The following is a 17,696-nucleotide window of genomic DNA, read 5'->3' on the forward strand; positions in this document are numbered from 1 at the left end:
TATACTGGGATTCCCTTACATGGGCATTGGAGCAGCAGACATCAGCAGTGAATACTTCCGCAGCGATACATTCTGTTAAAAAAAGCTTTGAATCTCTTGGCATGCGTTCACGTTTGGGTGTGGGTGTGTGTGGGTCGGGGTGGGGGTGTGGGTGTGTGTGCGTGCGTGCGTGCGTGCAAGCAAGCAAATGCAAGTGTGCACATTTGTATTTAAACCAGCAATCATGTCTGTAAGATTTTCTGATGTCAGTGCATGGGTGTGTTTGCATATTTTCATGAAGGACTGAGAATTTATGATGGTGATTTGGGGGTCAGGTGAGTGTATGTACCAGTGTTTGCCAAAACGTCAACCTTTCTTGTTCAAAAACATTTTTAGACATGTTCCAGCAGGGTCAGATTAAGTGCACTCTCTTATTCTAAACCAAACACCATTCTTACGTTTTGTTTTCACTCCTATTCTCCTTTATCCCTTTATGTCTTCTTAGCAGTGGAATTTTCTGGATTCCTCAAGTGTGTGTGTGTGTGTGTGTGTGTGTGTGTGTGTGTGTGTGTGTGTGTGTGCTGCAAGCATGTGAGTGTGTGTAAAAAAACATGCTGTCCCCCTTTAAGACCCAGTCTCACTTTTAGGACCTCCTATCCTCTGAGTTGTGGAAAACTTCCCTTTTTAGAAATGTGTGACTAATTTGACTGTAGCCGAGCTCCATGTTTGGTGTAGACGCAGGCCCAAGAGAATCCCCAGAGTGGAGTAAGGGCATTGGGTCTTCTGGGCTCACTCTGCCCCTTTGTTCCCCTGGAACGCCATGTAATCCAGCCCAACTTGAAGGACATGCTAAAAAGGACTCATTTTGGGAATAATGAGAAAATGCAATGATGGCATCATCCGTATTGTTCTTAAACTACTACCATTCGCATAGACGTGGGAGTTTTTCTAAGAAAATAACGAGAAAGCTTGGAATATTCCTGTTCTAAAACTTGTATAAATATTTTCTTTGTAGTTTTTTTGGCTGTATGTTTTTTTATAGACAATTAATTACCATTTAACAAGTGAAAAGTAGTTCTTAAGCATCTTCTTATGTTAACTGTGTCAGTAACACTGCGGGAAACAGGGAAGTGGCAGTGTTCCATTTCTGTTCCGCGAGGTGGGTTTGACATAAATGTACCTTCGAGGAATCACTCTCCGACCCCAAGGCTTGTGATGCAGGCCTGGCCTGAATACAGGTTTATGCACAAATGGTTTCCCAGTTCCTACGTGTTTTTCGTGTCATGTGACACAGCTGCCGCAGCTGATTCAGAGCCTTTGGCCACTCCAGCTCCAGTGGCCATGTTGAAAGTTGCACTGTGTTCTGTGGGGAGGCTTTGTGGCTGTATGGTGTGAACTGACGATGCATTAACTGAAACCAGCTATACAGTTGCATTCCAGGTTTTTACATTTTCCATGCATTAACAATAAAAGCACTAAATGCTTTTGCAGACAAAAACACAGTTTAAGATGCTTTTTCAATAGTTAAAAAACAAAAAAATTTGGCTTGTCTTTTTTTTGGGAGGCGGGCGGGGGGGGTTAAAAATAGTTTTTGGGTTTAAAATAGCCCAGAACACACGTGTCAGAACACATTTTTTTATGAATAAAAGCATTCTTATCCCACATTTTTGAATTGTTCAGGCCAGGCCTTTTAGTAATCTCTAGTAATCAAAGCTGGAGTTTAAATAAAAGCCATACCCCAATGTCACCCCTTTAAACCCACACCTGAGAGTGTAGCCCATCTACTCGCATTACTGCCATGCGCTGCCACGATCCACCCATCCAATGTGCCCTTTGACCTGTAACCTTTAACTTCAGAATCCCTCTCGGGTGTGCCGGCACTCACCCAGCCTGTGACTGCACAGGTATGCCAGCTGGCTGCTGCTCTCTTGCCTGGACTGCATGTGTTGAGTCTCGAGAAAGCGCCACTGCCGCGAGCGTGCGCCGACCCTGGGCCGTGGTTCCGTGGGCCTGGGCAGACAGATGCAGGCCGGCTTGCCTGAGCTAGCTGCCTGATGCTGGGGCCCGGCAACTGTGCAGTCTGCATATGTGTGATTAGTAGTTTATGAACTTTTTGGCAGTTTCTGGTTGGCTGTTCCGAAGAGACTGGTGGTGTTGTTTTTTTTTATGTGTCTCCCTTATGCTCATTCCCATCTACCTGAGCTCTGATGAAAATATAACTCTTCCTACCCCCCCGTCTCTCATATGCCGGCCTGTCAGGGATTTAGGCCCTGATTTGATTTTGTTAGGCGCTGCTGATCTGAAAGTGAGATTATGGGGGAATAATCGCACAGATGAATTCTCCAACGAACACTTAATTACTTCAAGCCTTAGAGCAAGAGTCATATGGCTCTTTAAACATCCAGAGCACCCAGAGACAAAAGGCTTAGCCTGATGCCACAGCCTCTCTCCCATGTCTCTCTCTCTCTCTCTCTCTCTCTCTCTCTCTCTCTATCTCTGTCTCTCTCTCTCTCTCTCTCTCTCACTCTCTCTCTCTTTCTCTGTCTCTCTCTTTCTCTGTCTCTCTCTCTCTCCCATGTCTCTCTCTCTCTCTCTCTCTTTCCCATGTCTCTCTCTCTCTCTCTCTCTCTCTCTCTCTCTCTCTCTCTCTCTCTCTCTCTCTCTCTCTCTCTCTCGCTCTCTCTCTCTCTTTCTGTCTCTCTCTCTCTCTCTCTCTCTCTCTCTCTCTCTCTCTCCCCTCCTCCTCTATCATTCCTATCTCTCTAGAATGTGCTTTCTTCTTTTGTCTCTCTCTGGTTGGCTCAAGCATGGCAGTAGTTGGGGTGGCCAAGTCTAGACCAAATTCCTCCTAACAAGATTGGAGAGAGAGTTGATGAAATCAGAAGGGCTGAGCTTCAGATATGACTCCACAAGACCAAGACCATGTACTGAAAGTGAAAACACACACACAAACTTATTTTTCTGGCTAGCAAAAAATTGGATGGGATGTCAATAAGTTTCATGCACATTTTGTACTTAAGGAGAAAAAAAAACAAAACTCTGAACCACCACCTAGCCACAAAGACCGGGAGCCATAAACAGTCCTGGCTTCCCAAAGAACAGAGACTACCAGGCTGTGCCAGGTAAACAAGATCGAGACAGATCTGTACTTTCTAACTGAATGTAAAAAATGTACCCAGAATTGAACTAAATTCTTTACTAAAATTAGCCACATATTCAGAGTTTAAAAATCTTCCTGATGAAGAGAGGCTACTGTATGTTCTTGGAGAACACTATTATTATTATTATTATTATTATTATTATTATTATTATTATTATTATTATTATTATCATCATCATCATCATCAATCATCAATCATCATTAGTTATAGTGGTAACGGTAGAAGTAATAATTGTAATAGGAGTATTGCTGTTGTGCTTATATTAGTGTTACTATTATTGGAAGCAGTTGTAGTATTGTCTGTTATATATATTGTTTAACATGTTAACTTCCTCTTCAGAGCTTTGGTAATACAAATGTGAATGTTTGTCACGCCAATAAAGTAAGATTCAACGGAAACAAAATAAAATAAAATGTATAAATTAAAAAAAAAACAAAAAACAGCAACAACAACTTTGTATCGTGGGGGACACGGTTTTCCCCAGGGGCTGTGTCGGCCGTTTCTGCGAAGTGTGTATTCAAGTCCCGCCTTACGGTGCTCCCCTCCCACGCCCGCAGACACTTAACGCTCGGCTCCGCGCCGATAACGCACACTCGCACCCTCCGACCCCACAGCCGAAAACAGACGCAGCGCCGAGACGAAGCAAAAGGGGAGCGAGAGCGGGGAGGACGGGATAAGGCTCTGCCAAGAGCTAAAAATACCGCGACCTCCGATGTCCGTGTTGTTCGGGGCTGTGTCGCATTATGTCACGCCAGAGGGGCCGGAGGAGAGACCAGAGTTCGGAGAGGAAGAGTCACGCTCAGTCGTTTCGCTTACTAAGCGCATTCTTTGAGGATGGTGCGTGTAACCCACCGCCACGTCGAAGTTCACACGCTCTCTCAGAGGGGAAGCGCACGATTCATGTTACCAGCTGGGTCTCCCGAAGAGGACGCCCGGCGCCCTTTGAGGTCGCACCGCGCTGCCGTGTGGACATTTTTCCTCCTAGCAAACGAAGCTCCTTTGCGCCGTCACCGCACGCCTCACGACAGTCTCCCGCTACTTGTCAGACCGCTCCTAATCAGAGGCCGCCTGTCAGCTTTTCAGCGAGTCACTTCATTAGCCTGGCAGCAGGCTTTTAACATAAAATGGCCAGTGTTTCATTTTTTTCCCCCCATATTACCGATTTTAGTGACACGATACTCATGTAATGGCGCCGGAATGGGTGCAGGGTTGGGACCGTTTCCAGCTTCTTTTCTGTGCCGAATGACTTGATTTGAGTGGTCCATTGAGCCGCATTGCCAGCGCCTAGATGACACTGCATAACTTCCATATTATTGCTTAGCAAAGTGGAGATTTACAAACTGCACATTGATCTGAGCTGGGCTCAGTGTCTGAGCTGTTATAATAATAATAATAATAATATTATTATTATTATTATTATTATTATTATTATTATGAAATAATAATAATTATTATTATTATGAAATAATAATTATTATTATTATTATGAAATAATAATAATTATTATTATTGTTGTTGTTGTTGTTATTATTAAGTTAGGCTTTCCACTGGGTGGAAACAGTGTTCTCAGATAGTATCCTGTATTGACCACTTTCTGGTGTAAAATGTCAACTTCCTTCTACAATCTTTCACACATATGCAAACGCTTCCTCTTGCTGTTTTAGCTCACTGTCCCGCAGTCCTGCAGAGGAACATGTTAGTGTGCGCTGTGTCCTCACTCGGACTCAGTACAGAGGGTTGTTGTTACTCTTTAAAGGCTGATGTTGGTTTGGTCACAGGCTCCGTTATGAGACTCTTTTACTGTAACAATTGTGTGTGTGTGTGTGTGTGTGTGTGTGTGTGTGTGGTTCCACAGAGACCATCCATTCATCTGAATATGCCTGTACACTCTGATCAGGTCATTAAGCACAAAGGGCTTTTGTTTTTATGCACTGCAGTTCCCTCACTCACACACACACACACACACACACACACACACACACACACGCATATGCATGCATGCTCCGTACCCTCTCTGTGCACAGCTGGGGCTGCCACTCTATCCGTTAGAGATGATCTGCAGACAGAGGCTCAGGACGGCTGGCTCAAATGCAATTAGAAAAGAATTATGACCGAGGCTTTTTAGTAAATGAAAAGGAACTCCAGAGTCAGGAGTGTCTGACCCAGTGTGTTTTGCGAGGTGGCCAATGTCCACACCTCATCACTGTCTCTTTCTACCACTCTTTCTGGTCAGAGTGGGTTCATTGCCAGAGGTCATGTGATAATAGTTGTGTGTGTGACAAAGACCTTGCAGTCTCCCCATGGCACATTAACATGGCGCATCACTGTCTGTTTTCCTTTTATTTTATTTATTTTATTTTTTTTGAGAGTGGACCTGGACCTTTCAGAGATGCTCACATTAGATGATTGATGGAAACCTCATCCAATGACCTGTGAGGGGTGGGCTATTGATCACTGAACAATTACTTGACATACAAGTCCCAATCAGGGGCTGCTGAAAGGTTATCATGGCTACCCCACGACTCACCCTCATTGGCTGACGAAGAGCATGGTAAACGTGCCTGCATGATTTTGTTCATATTTCTGCATCGTTGCAGTACTGTAACACAGCTGCCACTATTTCTGGTCAGGGCTTTAATGCATCTTTGCTGACACAGAGCAGATATCAAGAACCCTGCAGCGGCATGCGTGTGCGCATGTTAATGTACAGGCTCGGTGTGTGGTCCGTGTAGGTGGACAATTTTTGTTTTTGGTACATGGGTATGTGTGGGTATGTGTGTACGCATGGAGCCCAGGTGCCTTACTGTGTGTGTCTTAGTACACAGGCCCTATCCCGGCAGACCGCGAGTCTCCGATGGCGCGGAGCGGGACGTCCCCGAGCCGGGCCCAGCTCTCCTCCCCGGGACACAGGCCCAACACCTGCTGCTTCTGCTGGTGCTGCTGCTGTAGCTGCTCATGGTATGACCCATGCCACCCCAATCACCTCCACACTCTCCGTATGGTACAGCCATCACAGTCAACACTCACTTGCATCTTCTTAGACGTCCCCTTTAAATTCAGCATAGTTTTGCTTATATTAATTGTTTCCTTCCTTTGCAGTTAGGCTGCTACTATATTTTAACATTATTGTTCGCGATTCTAACTTCATCCTGTCCCACTCCCACTTCACTGACCCAATCGATCTTTCTTTCCTCTTATGCAGTGTGTGTGTGTGTGTGTGTGTGTGTGTGTTGGGGGCGGGGGGGTTGTTTAGGGGATCACATGCACCCACATGCTAACGCTGTGTGAACATGTCTTACTGTGTAATTCAAGTCTGCTGTGAACCTGAAGAGCAAGTGTGATTAAGATTGCTCTCATTTTACCAGAGCCCTGTGGGAGACGGCTGCCACATTCACACTCCCACACCTCGGCGCCTCTGTCTCCCTCTCTCTCTCTCTCTCTCTCTCTCCCTCCCTCTCTCTCCCCCTCACTCTCTCCCTCTCTCTCTCTCTCTCTCTCTCCCTCTCTCTCTCTCTCTCCCTCTCTCCCTCTCTCTCTCCCTCTCTCTCTCTCTCCCTCTCTCTCTCCCTCCCTCTCCCTCTCTCTCCCTCTCTCTCTCTCTCCCTCTCTCTCTCTCTCCCTCTCTCTCTCCCTCCCTCTCCCTCTCTCTCCCTCTCTCTCTCTCTCCCTCTCTCTCTCCCTCCCTCTCTCTCTCCCTCTCTCTCTCTCCCTCTCTCTCTCCCTCTCTCCCTCTTTCCCTCTCCCTCTTTTTTGCACCCTCTCCCTCTCTCTCCCTCCCTCTCTCTCTCCCTCTCTCTCTCTCCCTCTCTCTCTCCCTCTCTCTCCCTCTCTCTCTCTCTCCCTGTCTCTCCCTCTCTCTCTCCCTCTCTCCCTCTTTTTCGCACCCTCTCTCTCTCTCTCTCTCTCTCTCTCTCTCTATATATATATATATATATATATATATATATATATATATATATATATATATATATATATATATAGAGAATGTGTCTCCCTATCTCTGTTTCTCTCACATACGCTGCCCCTCAGCACTGCTTGCGCTGGCTAATAACCCAGCTCCCCTAGACCCGTTCCTGGCAGTCTCCTGGTAGCCAGCAGCACAGAGCTGCGAGGGGACCCGGCATGGATGGCCGTTCGCAGCGATAGCAGCACACAGCCGAGACAGGGCCCGAGGCTTCGAGCTCGGCCGTGCCAGCTAGCAGCCGGGCACACAGCAGTCTCTGTCCAGCTCCCTGCAGTCTCGTTCGGAAGCTGAGCCGAGCGCCACTGATTGGGCTCTCCGCACACAGCACCGGTTTAGCCACGTTCACATCAAGCTTGATAGATTGCATGTGTGTATGTCTGACAGTAAGGATGAGCTGGGAAGTGGATGATGGGAGTGTTTTGTGTGCCTGTGTGCGCGTGTGCGTGGCCAGGCCATGTTGGTTCCGGCACAGCTGTTATTTCTCAATGCCGTTTTACCACCTTCCAGTCTCACTGTTAGGAGAGAAGATGAGAACCGTGGTAGGCTGAAAGTCCAGGAGACTAAGCTGGAGACCATATCAAACTGTGAAGCTTGGTGAGATCCCACACTCACACACACATTCTTACGCTTGCACACCCTCACAACCACATAGAGGACAAAACCTGCTGCTACTTACTTCGCATGTAGATTCATTAACCTTTTTCAAGCTTGAGTCTTATGAAAATGGAGACTCAAGCTCAACTTACAAAGGGTGTAGCAACTCTCTCTCTCTCTCGCTCTCTCTCTCTCTCTCTCTCTCTCTATATATATATATATATATATATATATATATATATATAAATGGCATGTGTGTGTGGCTTCACCTCGTAGAACTTCAGAAGCACTATGCATGCTTGCACAGCTGGAAATTCTTACTACCGTTACATCTTTATTCATTAAGCATGCATATGTGGTGTAGGCATGAGGGGGACATTCTGCCTGTTGTTTTTCTGTCCCTGTCTACAGTGATGTCTTTAGTGATTAGTGATACTGGTGCTATTAGTGGTTCATTAAAAGTGACCTCTCTCTAGTTATGCACAGAGACCACAATAGAAATGTCCACGTTTTTAAACAGCACTTCTCACACAATATTATTGTTTCCAAGTCTAGTAGTTATTTTGATTTGAAAAAAAGAGGCCTTTTCAAATCTAGTTGGCAAATAAATAGTCATAGGGCACGACTTGTGCAGCTTGGAGCCTTGTGAGGGGTTCCAGTATTTCGCTGATGGAATGTGCTTTTAGGTATCCACGAAGCCGTTTATCTTTCATTTGTCACCCCTCCCCATCTGTCAGTCATTTCTACCCACGCAAATTAGGAGAATTCATCAGGGACTCTCATATTCACTGGCTTGTCCCTCTCCCATTTACTGTATCCCCTTCTCTCTCTCTGTCTCTCTCTCTCTCTCTCTCTCTCTCTCTCTCTCTCTCTCTCTCTCTATCTATCTATCTATCTAGCTCTCTCTCTCTCTCTCGCGTTCCCCCATCTTCTCTTTCAAGAGCTGGTGACTCCATTACAAGTCCAAGCATGTTAGCTGACTGGGACAGCACTGGGAAAAGCCAGTGGTCTGGGGAACTATAGGGAACTCAGATAAGCTCAGCTCCAGGGAATGCCACCACACAGCTTCTGTGCCCTTCCACCCGCGGGTGGCCTGTGTGGACATGTTAATGAATTCTCTCTCTCTCTCTCTCTCTCTCAGCACCAAACCGTCGGTGGAGGAGATGAAGCAGTGGGCTCAGTCCTTCGATAAGCTGATGAAGAACCCGGCAGGGCGGAACGTGTTCCGCGAGTTCCTGCGCACAGAGTACAGCGAGGAGAACATGCTCTTCTGGCTGGCCTGCGAGGACCTGAAGAAGGAGATTAACAAGAGCGCCATCGAGGAGAAGGCACGCATGATCTACGAAGACTACATTTCTATTCTCTCGCCTAAAGAGGTGCGGGTGTACACACACACACACACACACACACACACACACACACCTGCAGACACAAACGGAGTAAATCTTTGGTCAAAGCAAGTAAAAGTAAAATAAGGTCACTGTTGCTTTCAATGCATCTGAGGTAAGTGTAAAAAGAACTGGAGCAAGAACTGGATATAATTGCAATGACATCAGTTGCCCTGTGCTTACTTTGAGCCAGGCTGCCCTCCCTGGCCTAAGAGCTAGTCCCATGGCTATAGGTCTATTTCAGTAGTTAGAGCTTTATTCCAATGGTTATAGGTCTAGTTCATTGATTATAGGTTTAGTCCAGTGGTTATAGGTTTAGTCCAGTGGTTATAAATCTACTCCAGTGGATATAGGTCTAGTCCAATGGTTATAGGTCTAGTCCAGTGCTTCTCGGTATAGTCCAGTGGTTATAGGTCTAGTCCAGTGACTCATGGCCTATTCCAGTGGTTGTCAGTCTAGTCCAGTGGAATCCAGCATTTGATCATAAGTGGCCTCTCTTTAGATATGGGCAAAGCCAAACACTTGCCATTTCCACCTTTTTAAATGGTAATTGAATGGTAAGTGTTGAGAGTGCACTTGAATGATAATTGAATGGTAAGTGTTGAGAGTGCACTATCAGTTCCCCAGTGTGGCTCTTTAGCCAGGCTGCCCATGATGGTTTAAGGTGGCTGCTTGCTTTTGCCAAAAGTAGGAGTGACGCTCCCCAGTGTCTGTGAACTCATTCTCTTTCCCTCTCTGCTCATCCTTCATTGTCTCACTCTCTCTTACTTTTTCTTTTTATGTGAGAGCAGACATATTAGGTATTGAAAGTGCATTGTAAGGGCTGATAGTTGCTTTGGATCAGCTCTAGTGCTTTGGCAGGAGTTGTAGGTGTGGGTATGAGGATGGCAGGGTGGGTGAATGTGTGTAATGGGGGTGTATGGGTGTGGATTTACAAGTTTGAAGTGGAGAAACCTGGGAAGTTCTTAACCATTCATTTTGATTTTATCTTTAGTCTGCAAATTTAAACTGACCTCTTGTTATATATACTGCTTTTCTGGTAAATACAGCAATCTGTGTGTGTGTGTGTGTGTGTGTGTGTGTGTGTGTGTGTGTGTGTGTGTGTGTGTGTGTGTGTGTGTGTGTGTGTTAAATTTGTTAGTATAGAGGGAGGATGTATACACCTGGCAATTTCTGAGAAGGGCACATGGGCGTGTGTGTGTGTGTGTGTGTGTGTGTGTGTGTGTGTGCGCGCGTGCGTGTGTGTATGCATTGTTTTTGAAGCTGGTTTCACACTACATGAAGTTCAGATGTAATTTGCTGGAAGGGCTGCTCTCTCTCACTCACTCACTCACACATACACACACACACACACAGAGTTGTTTGTTTCACTTGCATGTTGCTTTCCAAATAAAATGAGACAGATCTGAAAAAAACTTTGGAAAACAGCCATGTAGATGTGGAACTGACAACATTATATGTCAACATTGCAGTGGATGTCAGTGTCTTTCCCGTAACTCAACACTGCTATATGCAATTATAGCTAGTCATTACGTGGACAGTAAAAATGTGAGCAAGCAGTGATATTTATAGTAATTATGATTTAATAGTCATTTTCACTGATTGGCTCCCTCATACTGTATCACATACACTATATGGACAAAGGTTTTGGGACACCTACACTTTATAACGTACCATTATAAATCCACAGGCGTTAATATGGAGTTGGTCCCGCCTTTGCAGCTATAACAGCTTCACTCTTCTGGGAAGGACTGACGTTGGAGTGTGTCTGTGGGGATTTTTGCCCATTCATCCAGAAGAGCATTTGTGAGGTCAGACAGTGAAAGGGCCTGGACTGGATTCACAGTTCATCCCAAAGGTGTTGGATGGGGTTGAAGTCAGGGCTCTGTGCAGGACAGTCAAGTTGTTCCACATCAAACCCACCCAACATGCCTTTATGGACCTTTCTTTGTGTACGGGGGCACATGCTGGAACGGAAAAGGACCTTTCCCCAAACTTCCCTCAAAGATGGAAGTTCAAACTTTACAGTTGGCACAGTGCAGGCAGGCAGGTAACGTTCTCCTGGCATCAGCCAAACCCAGACTCGTCCATCAGGCTGCCAGATAAAGGAGCATAATTTATCACTCCACAGAACATGTTTGCACTACTCCAGAGCCCTGTAGTGGTGCACTTCTCACCACTCCATCCGACGCTGGGCGTTGTGCTTGATGATGTAAGGCTCGCGTGTCGGGGCTCGGCCATGGAAACCCATGAAGCTCCTGGTGCCGTTTTTGTGCTGGTGTTAACGCCAAAGCAGATTTGGAACTCTGCAGTAACTGAGCCAGCAGAGCGTTGGTGACTTTTACGCACCATGCGCCTGAGCACTCGGCAACCCCGCTCTGGAACCTTACATGGCCTGCCGCTTTGTGGCCAAGTTGCTGTGGTTCCTAAATGCTTCCTTTTTTTTTTTTTTTATATCTCTACTCACAGTTGAAATTTCGCAAAGTGACTTGTAGCAGCAGTGGCATCATATTACAGCACAACGCTCAAATTCAGCGACCTCTTTAGAATGGCCCAATCTTTCAGAAATGTTTCTAAAAGACAGACTGCATGGCTGGGAGCTTGATGTTATACACCACTGGGAATGGAACAATGAAACACCTGAATTCAGTGATTTAGATGTGCGCCAAAACATTTGTCCATGTAGTGTCTCTCTCTCTGTCTTTGGAGAACTGGTGATTCCATAACATGTTAAGACCATTTACTGGATGGCTCTTACCAGTTAGAAGAAGTTAACAATCCTACATCTTTTCCCAGGGCTGCAGCACACACACACACATGCGCACACACACTGTCTCTTCGTATATGCACCTAGATATGCATGTACAGAGGAAGGGACAGTCCCGTTCCTCTCTTTATACACACACACACACACACACACACACACACACACACACCTTAGTGGCATACTCAGCGCTGTGGTGAAGTGTGGAGAGACTGCATTGGCTCTGTTGTCCTGCATGTCACAGTGGAGTAAACCACGTCCCAGCCACACAGCCCTGCCCCCAAAACACATCCATCTCACACACACGCACACATGTACGCACACACACCTTGAAGCTTCCAGTCATATGGTTAGATGTGTTTGTTGATTGGTGTGATACAGGGACTCTGTAAAAGACTGAATAATGTATAGGCCAAGTATGATTGCAAAGGAGTCCTGTAAACCAAGAGCCTGTTCTAGCAAACGCTTAGCGAGAGTTGAGGGTTGTACATAGTGGCTCAGCTGGTACAGTGGTGCAGTGTTTATGGGTCGACTCATGTCAGTGTGTAGTAACTGTGTGTGTGTGTGTGTACGGTTTTCCAAGCTAGGCATGGAAAATATCACTGTAGCCAGGAACTGGAAGGCACTTCACGGTACAAAGTGTATCCCAACACAGGTGTCACGTGATGATACCGTGTGCACAGAGAAAGGCTGTGGTACAACAATCCCACAGAGGGACACAAATAAGCATGTCCCAGTACAACATGTCCCAGTTGCCAAGCGAATAAATGTCAGTTAAGATGTTTAGTGACATAGGGCAGAGAGGACAGTTGCATGCACACCGGTGAAAGTACAGAGAAGGTTCTTTCTGTAGTTGAGGTTATGTGAGCGATAGACAAACTATCACTCTTTGTAAGAACACATGCAGATGCAGGCATTCATGTCTACTGTGCTTGAGTATATGTGAAGGTCGACATTGTGTTCCAAATGTGTTTTGCCCTTGTGTTCTGGCATATCTGCTTAAGTTGGCTCACATCGCCACTGAAAGATTATGCCAGAGAACTTGCAGCTACATTTTAGACTTTCCTCCCTCTCTCTCTCTCTACTGCTCTTATTCGCTCTCTCCCTCTTTTTCTCTCAGCAGCATTAAATAAAAGTCCACCGGAAACTATAAATTGCGTCCCCTTTGGCCTCTCTGGGAGAGCTTCTCTATAAATAGGCCAGGCTTTGCTGTGTTGGGGGGGGGTGGATGACAGGGGTATGCACTGGTGTAAGAGGGTGTGGGGACCCAGGAATGAACAACAGGAGGACCCTCGTAGCACAATCGCTTACTGGTCTTCTGGTTACCTTGGAAGGCCGAATCTGTCTGTCTCCTGCACTGTGGCCAGCAGCGTGAGTCATGACTCCCGAGTCTCCGGGGTCTCAGCAGTAGTAGCTGTGAGCCAATGACGAGCATCTAGTCTTCCTGGCTATTGGTACTATATATTTTTCTTCAGTATCGTCACTGATTTCATTGCGTGTGCAGAAACATTTGGCAGATGAAAGCACTGTATGGATCGAGCATTGGCTTAAAAAAAATAAAAAAATATTCGATAAGTGTAAGTCAAATCAAATTGCCCAGCATATAACCGCACTCTTGCCTTGAACAGGGTCTGTTAGCGCAGCTAACGGAGGTTCTACCGTGCCTTTACCTGGAGCCTAACCTCACCCGGTCTCTTCCTGTGTGCCAGGTGAGCCTGGACTCGCGGGTGCGGGAGGTGATCAACAGGAAGATGCAGGAGCCGACTCCGCACACGTTTGAGGACGCGCAGTTGCAGATCTACACACTCATGCACAGAGACTCCTACCCACGCTTCCTCAATTCCCCCATCTACAGGTCTCTGGTGCAGGGGGGCTCGCGGTCCTCCTCGGAGTCCTAGAACAGCCCTCCCGTCCCCAACCCACTCTGCCTCTCGCCGCCCGGCCCTCCACACCTTGTGCCATCGCACAGCCACTAAAATAGAAAGGACGCCTTCAAGTTCAAGTGGGATTTTAACCTTCTCGGCAGTTTTTTTGTTGTTGTTTATTTGTTTGGGGGGTTTTTTTTGGTCACCGACATTCTTTTTTTTTGTCTCTTTGGAATTAGCCCCATAAACTGCACCTCGTGTCTGTTTTGGAAGAAAAAACCTTCCTTCTGGATGTTTTTGAACTGGCACAGACTGAAACTGGAAGACACAGGGTTGAAGAAGTAGTACCCCCCCCCCCAAAAAAAATTATTTCACAGCTACAACTACTGATCAGAACAATTATGTTTTTACTTTTTGTGCTTATATTTTCTCTCTCTTTTCAATAAGTACACATCAGAACCCAGTTTAGAAGTTGCTGACCAGAGATGAGAAAGGCTCTGCAATAAGACAGACTGGAGTCGACGTTCTCCGCTCTGCACCTGACCAGTTTGCCTATTGCCCATCACCTCTGACCTGTCCACCGTCTCCCTTCTTTGATTGGCTCTCCGAGGCGAGGGGTTGAGTGGTGATTGCGCGGTTCATTTTTATGGGACGGCCTGAACGTTTCCCATGTGCAAAAAAGAAAAAAGAAAATACTAAAACAATACATAGAATGGCAACAACTGCTACTTACAAAAGGAGAGGAGGACAGCAGATCTAGTAGAACATAACAGAGGGGAGAATCGCCCAGGTCTTAATTAGACTGGTCACTCACATCGATTTTAAACTTAGTATTCTTCAAATTATTTATTTTCTATTTGTGTTCTAGTGCATTCAAACTAAAACCTGGTACGAACGACAAACTGAGCAAGGTCTGTGTGTGTGTGTGTGTGTGTGTGTGTGTAAATCATTAAGCAATGCCCAACCTTCCTGCTACCATTTAATTTACAGGTAATAACATTCATCAAATGGGTCAGGACCCTCCTCATATCTCTTCAGGCAGTGGTGGTGGACAAGTTCCAGCATTCTTTGGGAATCTTTCACTAGAATAGCTTGACATTTTGACAGCCAAACCCCATAATGCAGATGACATAATCAGTACCATTTGGACAACAATCCAATTACTTAGCAAAATGAATGGGAATCTACCAGAACTCCAATTTAAGTCCACTAACTGCACATTAATAACGCTGCAGTAAACTTGGTGTGACAGAAATCAAACTGCCCACGAATGTCACTAATGAATTCAGCTTACTGAGGAAATAGGGGTTTCCCCTGCCAAAATGTGCTGTCTCATTTCAAAAACGAGTTTCACATAGGCTGTACTATAACGCTGCAGGAAGCAGAGGAGAAGCTTCCACTCGGAAGCTTTGAAATCAGACAGTAATGGTGTAAAACAGTTATACAGGCCAGTCCAACACACACACACACACACCACTTTAACCCCCGTTGTGTATTGTGCTGATATTGATGGTACCGTATGTTTAGAAGCAGGGCTTGGAAACAAGCTGTATCCTTTTTGGTCTGATATTTGTGTGTGTGTGTGTGTGTGTGTGTGTGTGTGTGTGTGTGTGTGTGTGTGTGTGTGTATGTGTGTGTATTTTTGCGCTAGCTCACCTGCTACCCCCAATTACCTACTTAACCTATACAGCAAACATGTCGAATCTAGGTCCATATTCTACTATAAGAGTCTAGAAAGAGTAATTGCTGTAAATCAGATCAATTACTTTGGTTACATTTCAACTCATTCATTCTTGTACTCGGGGAAATTGGGAAGTTCCTTTGGGAATGATTGAACGTGGCAGGGTGGTGCTTAATACCAAAAGGACAGTACCAGTGCCAGGCGACTGCAACCACTAACACGTAAACCATGTACATAGACCAGACGGCCCGTAGATGAATATTTACCCAGTCACGGGCCGTCCCAGCCCCATTCCTGCAGCTCCGTGTCAGAGTTTACAGAGGGTTCTGCTTCAGAGGCAAGACTCAGCCATCCGTCTGGGCCACAGCGCTGGCCAATCGCGAACGGCCCCGCCCGGCCTTTCTCCGCAGCACCGGTTAGCTGCTGTCTCACGCACAAGATGTTTTCTTTTTACACAACATACGAGCTCGGTTCACTTTTTTTTTCTTTTTTTTTTTGACTCTCCACTCTGTGGCGGTTCCCTTTCAAGTGAGAGGAGGATGCCACAGAACCCCTAATCCAGTCACGGCAGTCCTGCCTCACCCCACACATTGGGGGGAGGGTCATTTTCACCTGGCACGGTGGCATCACTCGTGATAAACGTCAGGATTCATCGCTTGGACACCGCGTGCCATGTGTCTGCCAAGCAGTCCACCTGAACTCCACTTTGCAGTGACTCTCTCTAGAGATTGGAAATAAAGAGATTCGTTTGAACTAATGCTGGTGCTAACACACGCCCTCTGTGTTTATACATTTCAGAATGTGAATCTGCTAGGTAACTGCTGCTCTGTGCGTGCGCGTGTGCGCGCGAAAATGGCCAAATCAGAAAAAAGGCAGTTTCATGATTCCTCCACCCCACTATGGCACTGATTTAATACTTTTTATCATTCATTGGATTTGTGTACCGCCATTTCTACTTGAGTAATGCAGACACACCGTTCTGGTTCCTCCTCCCAGATGTCAAGGGTGGGGACTAGTTTTGAGCAAACTGACTCTAGTGAATCTAATTTAGTGCCAACTGATCTTACCTCTCTAATGTCATATTACAAATCATCAAGAACCGTGTACGTCCACCAGTCTCGACCAGAGAGTGGTGCACTGGTAATTCATGCCAAGTCCAACAGTTGACTATTTAACGTGGACGGGCCCTCACCTCCTTCTAGGCTCCATTATCGCCTTACACTTCAAATCACAGTTGTAAATATCTTTTCCATGTAGAATATAAAGATTTATATTCAATAAAATATGTCAAAAACATATTTAAATTTAAAAATAGAATGATAAGTTCTATTTAGAGTATTTAGTAATTTGGCAACTTTGCCAAAATAGGATTTAGATGAATTTCATATACTGTGGTACAAAAATACTTTATTAACTCAAATGAACCACCCAGTGTGCATGAACATGTACATTTTAGTATGTAATTATGTAACATATGTCTAAAAGTATACAATGTGTGTGTGTGTGTGTGTAATATATATATATATATATATATATATATATATATATATATATATATATATATATATATATATATGAACTTGAATTTAGTATTGTTCTCATTTTTCAGTAAAATGTGACCAGTCTAACTTAAGCCGCAAGACTGCGTGCATGTTTGTGTGTGTGTGTGTGTGTGTGTGTTTTAAGGAATGAACATATAAGGTTCAGTGAACCTTAAGACAGAGGTATCGGTGTTAGCAGGGCCTTTGGCTATACGTGTTTTTATCTAATATTTATACACAGCTATAGACAAAACTATAGACAACAGAAATAGACCAACCTGTTCATAACTACCTTCCACAAGAAGAAACACACCGCTGAGCATCTTTCCGAATGTTACACACGGTCTACATCAACAGCGTGTCTGTTATCTACACTTCCCTCATCTTTGAAGGGAACCCAGCACAGACCAGCCATTTCTGCAGCTAGCATTTGAACAGAGAGAGGAGGACGCGAGATGTAGACCCGCTTATGTTTACAGACATTTCTCTAGGTGCCAAATTAGCCTGGCCTTCATACACTCTCAAATGGAACATGTGCGACCGTAAGAATCAAAGTGTGTGTGTGTGTGTGTGTGCGCTATGAAGGCTAATGTATGTTGTATAACACTCCATTGATAGGTAATGCTCTGCATAACAAGTTTTATTCGTACATAACTGCGGTACACCACCCTTTGCCAAATGTGAACTTTTTTTTTTGTATCACTTTCTCACATATAAGAATGGTGCGAGCGTGCTTTACTTGTGAGAGTTTCAAGACAA

At 45.3% G+C, this 17,696-nt stretch overlaps 1 protein-coding gene across 6 annotated transcripts in view; it reads left to right on the forward strand.

Moving 5' to 3' along the window:
* Positions 1-16,900, forward strand: part of rgs19 (regulator of G protein signaling 19) — a 32,927-nt gene extending 16,027 nt beyond the window's left edge. For 2 of the 6 annotated variants that reach the window (XM_027021613.2, XM_027021614.2), the window contains exons 3-6: positions 5,959-6,098; positions 7,612-7,698; positions 8,840-9,074; positions 13,560-16,900. In XM_027021613.2, coding sequence (XP_026877414.1) covers positions 5,959-6,098; positions 7,612-7,698; positions 8,840-9,074; positions 13,560-13,748 — 651 coding nt within the window. In that variant the 3' untranslated portion in view covers positions 13,749-16,900. Of the gene's footprint in view, positions 1-3,732; positions 3,978-4,648; positions 5,038-5,958; positions 6,099-7,611; positions 7,699-8,839; positions 9,075-13,559 lie in introns of those variants that run through there. The other 4 variants (XM_027021610.2, XM_027021611.2, XM_027021617.2 and 1 more) reach the window with 4 other exon arrangements.
* The last annotated feature ends 796 nt before the right edge of the window (positions 16,901-17,696 follow it).

This window comes from Electrophorus electricus, chromosome 24, assembly GCF_013358815.1.
Source record: "Electrophorus electricus isolate fEleEle1 chromosome 24, fEleEle1.pri, whole genome shotgun sequence".
Lineage (NCBI taxonomy): Eukaryota > Metazoa > Chordata > Actinopteri > Gymnotiformes > Gymnotidae > Electrophorus > Electrophorus electricus.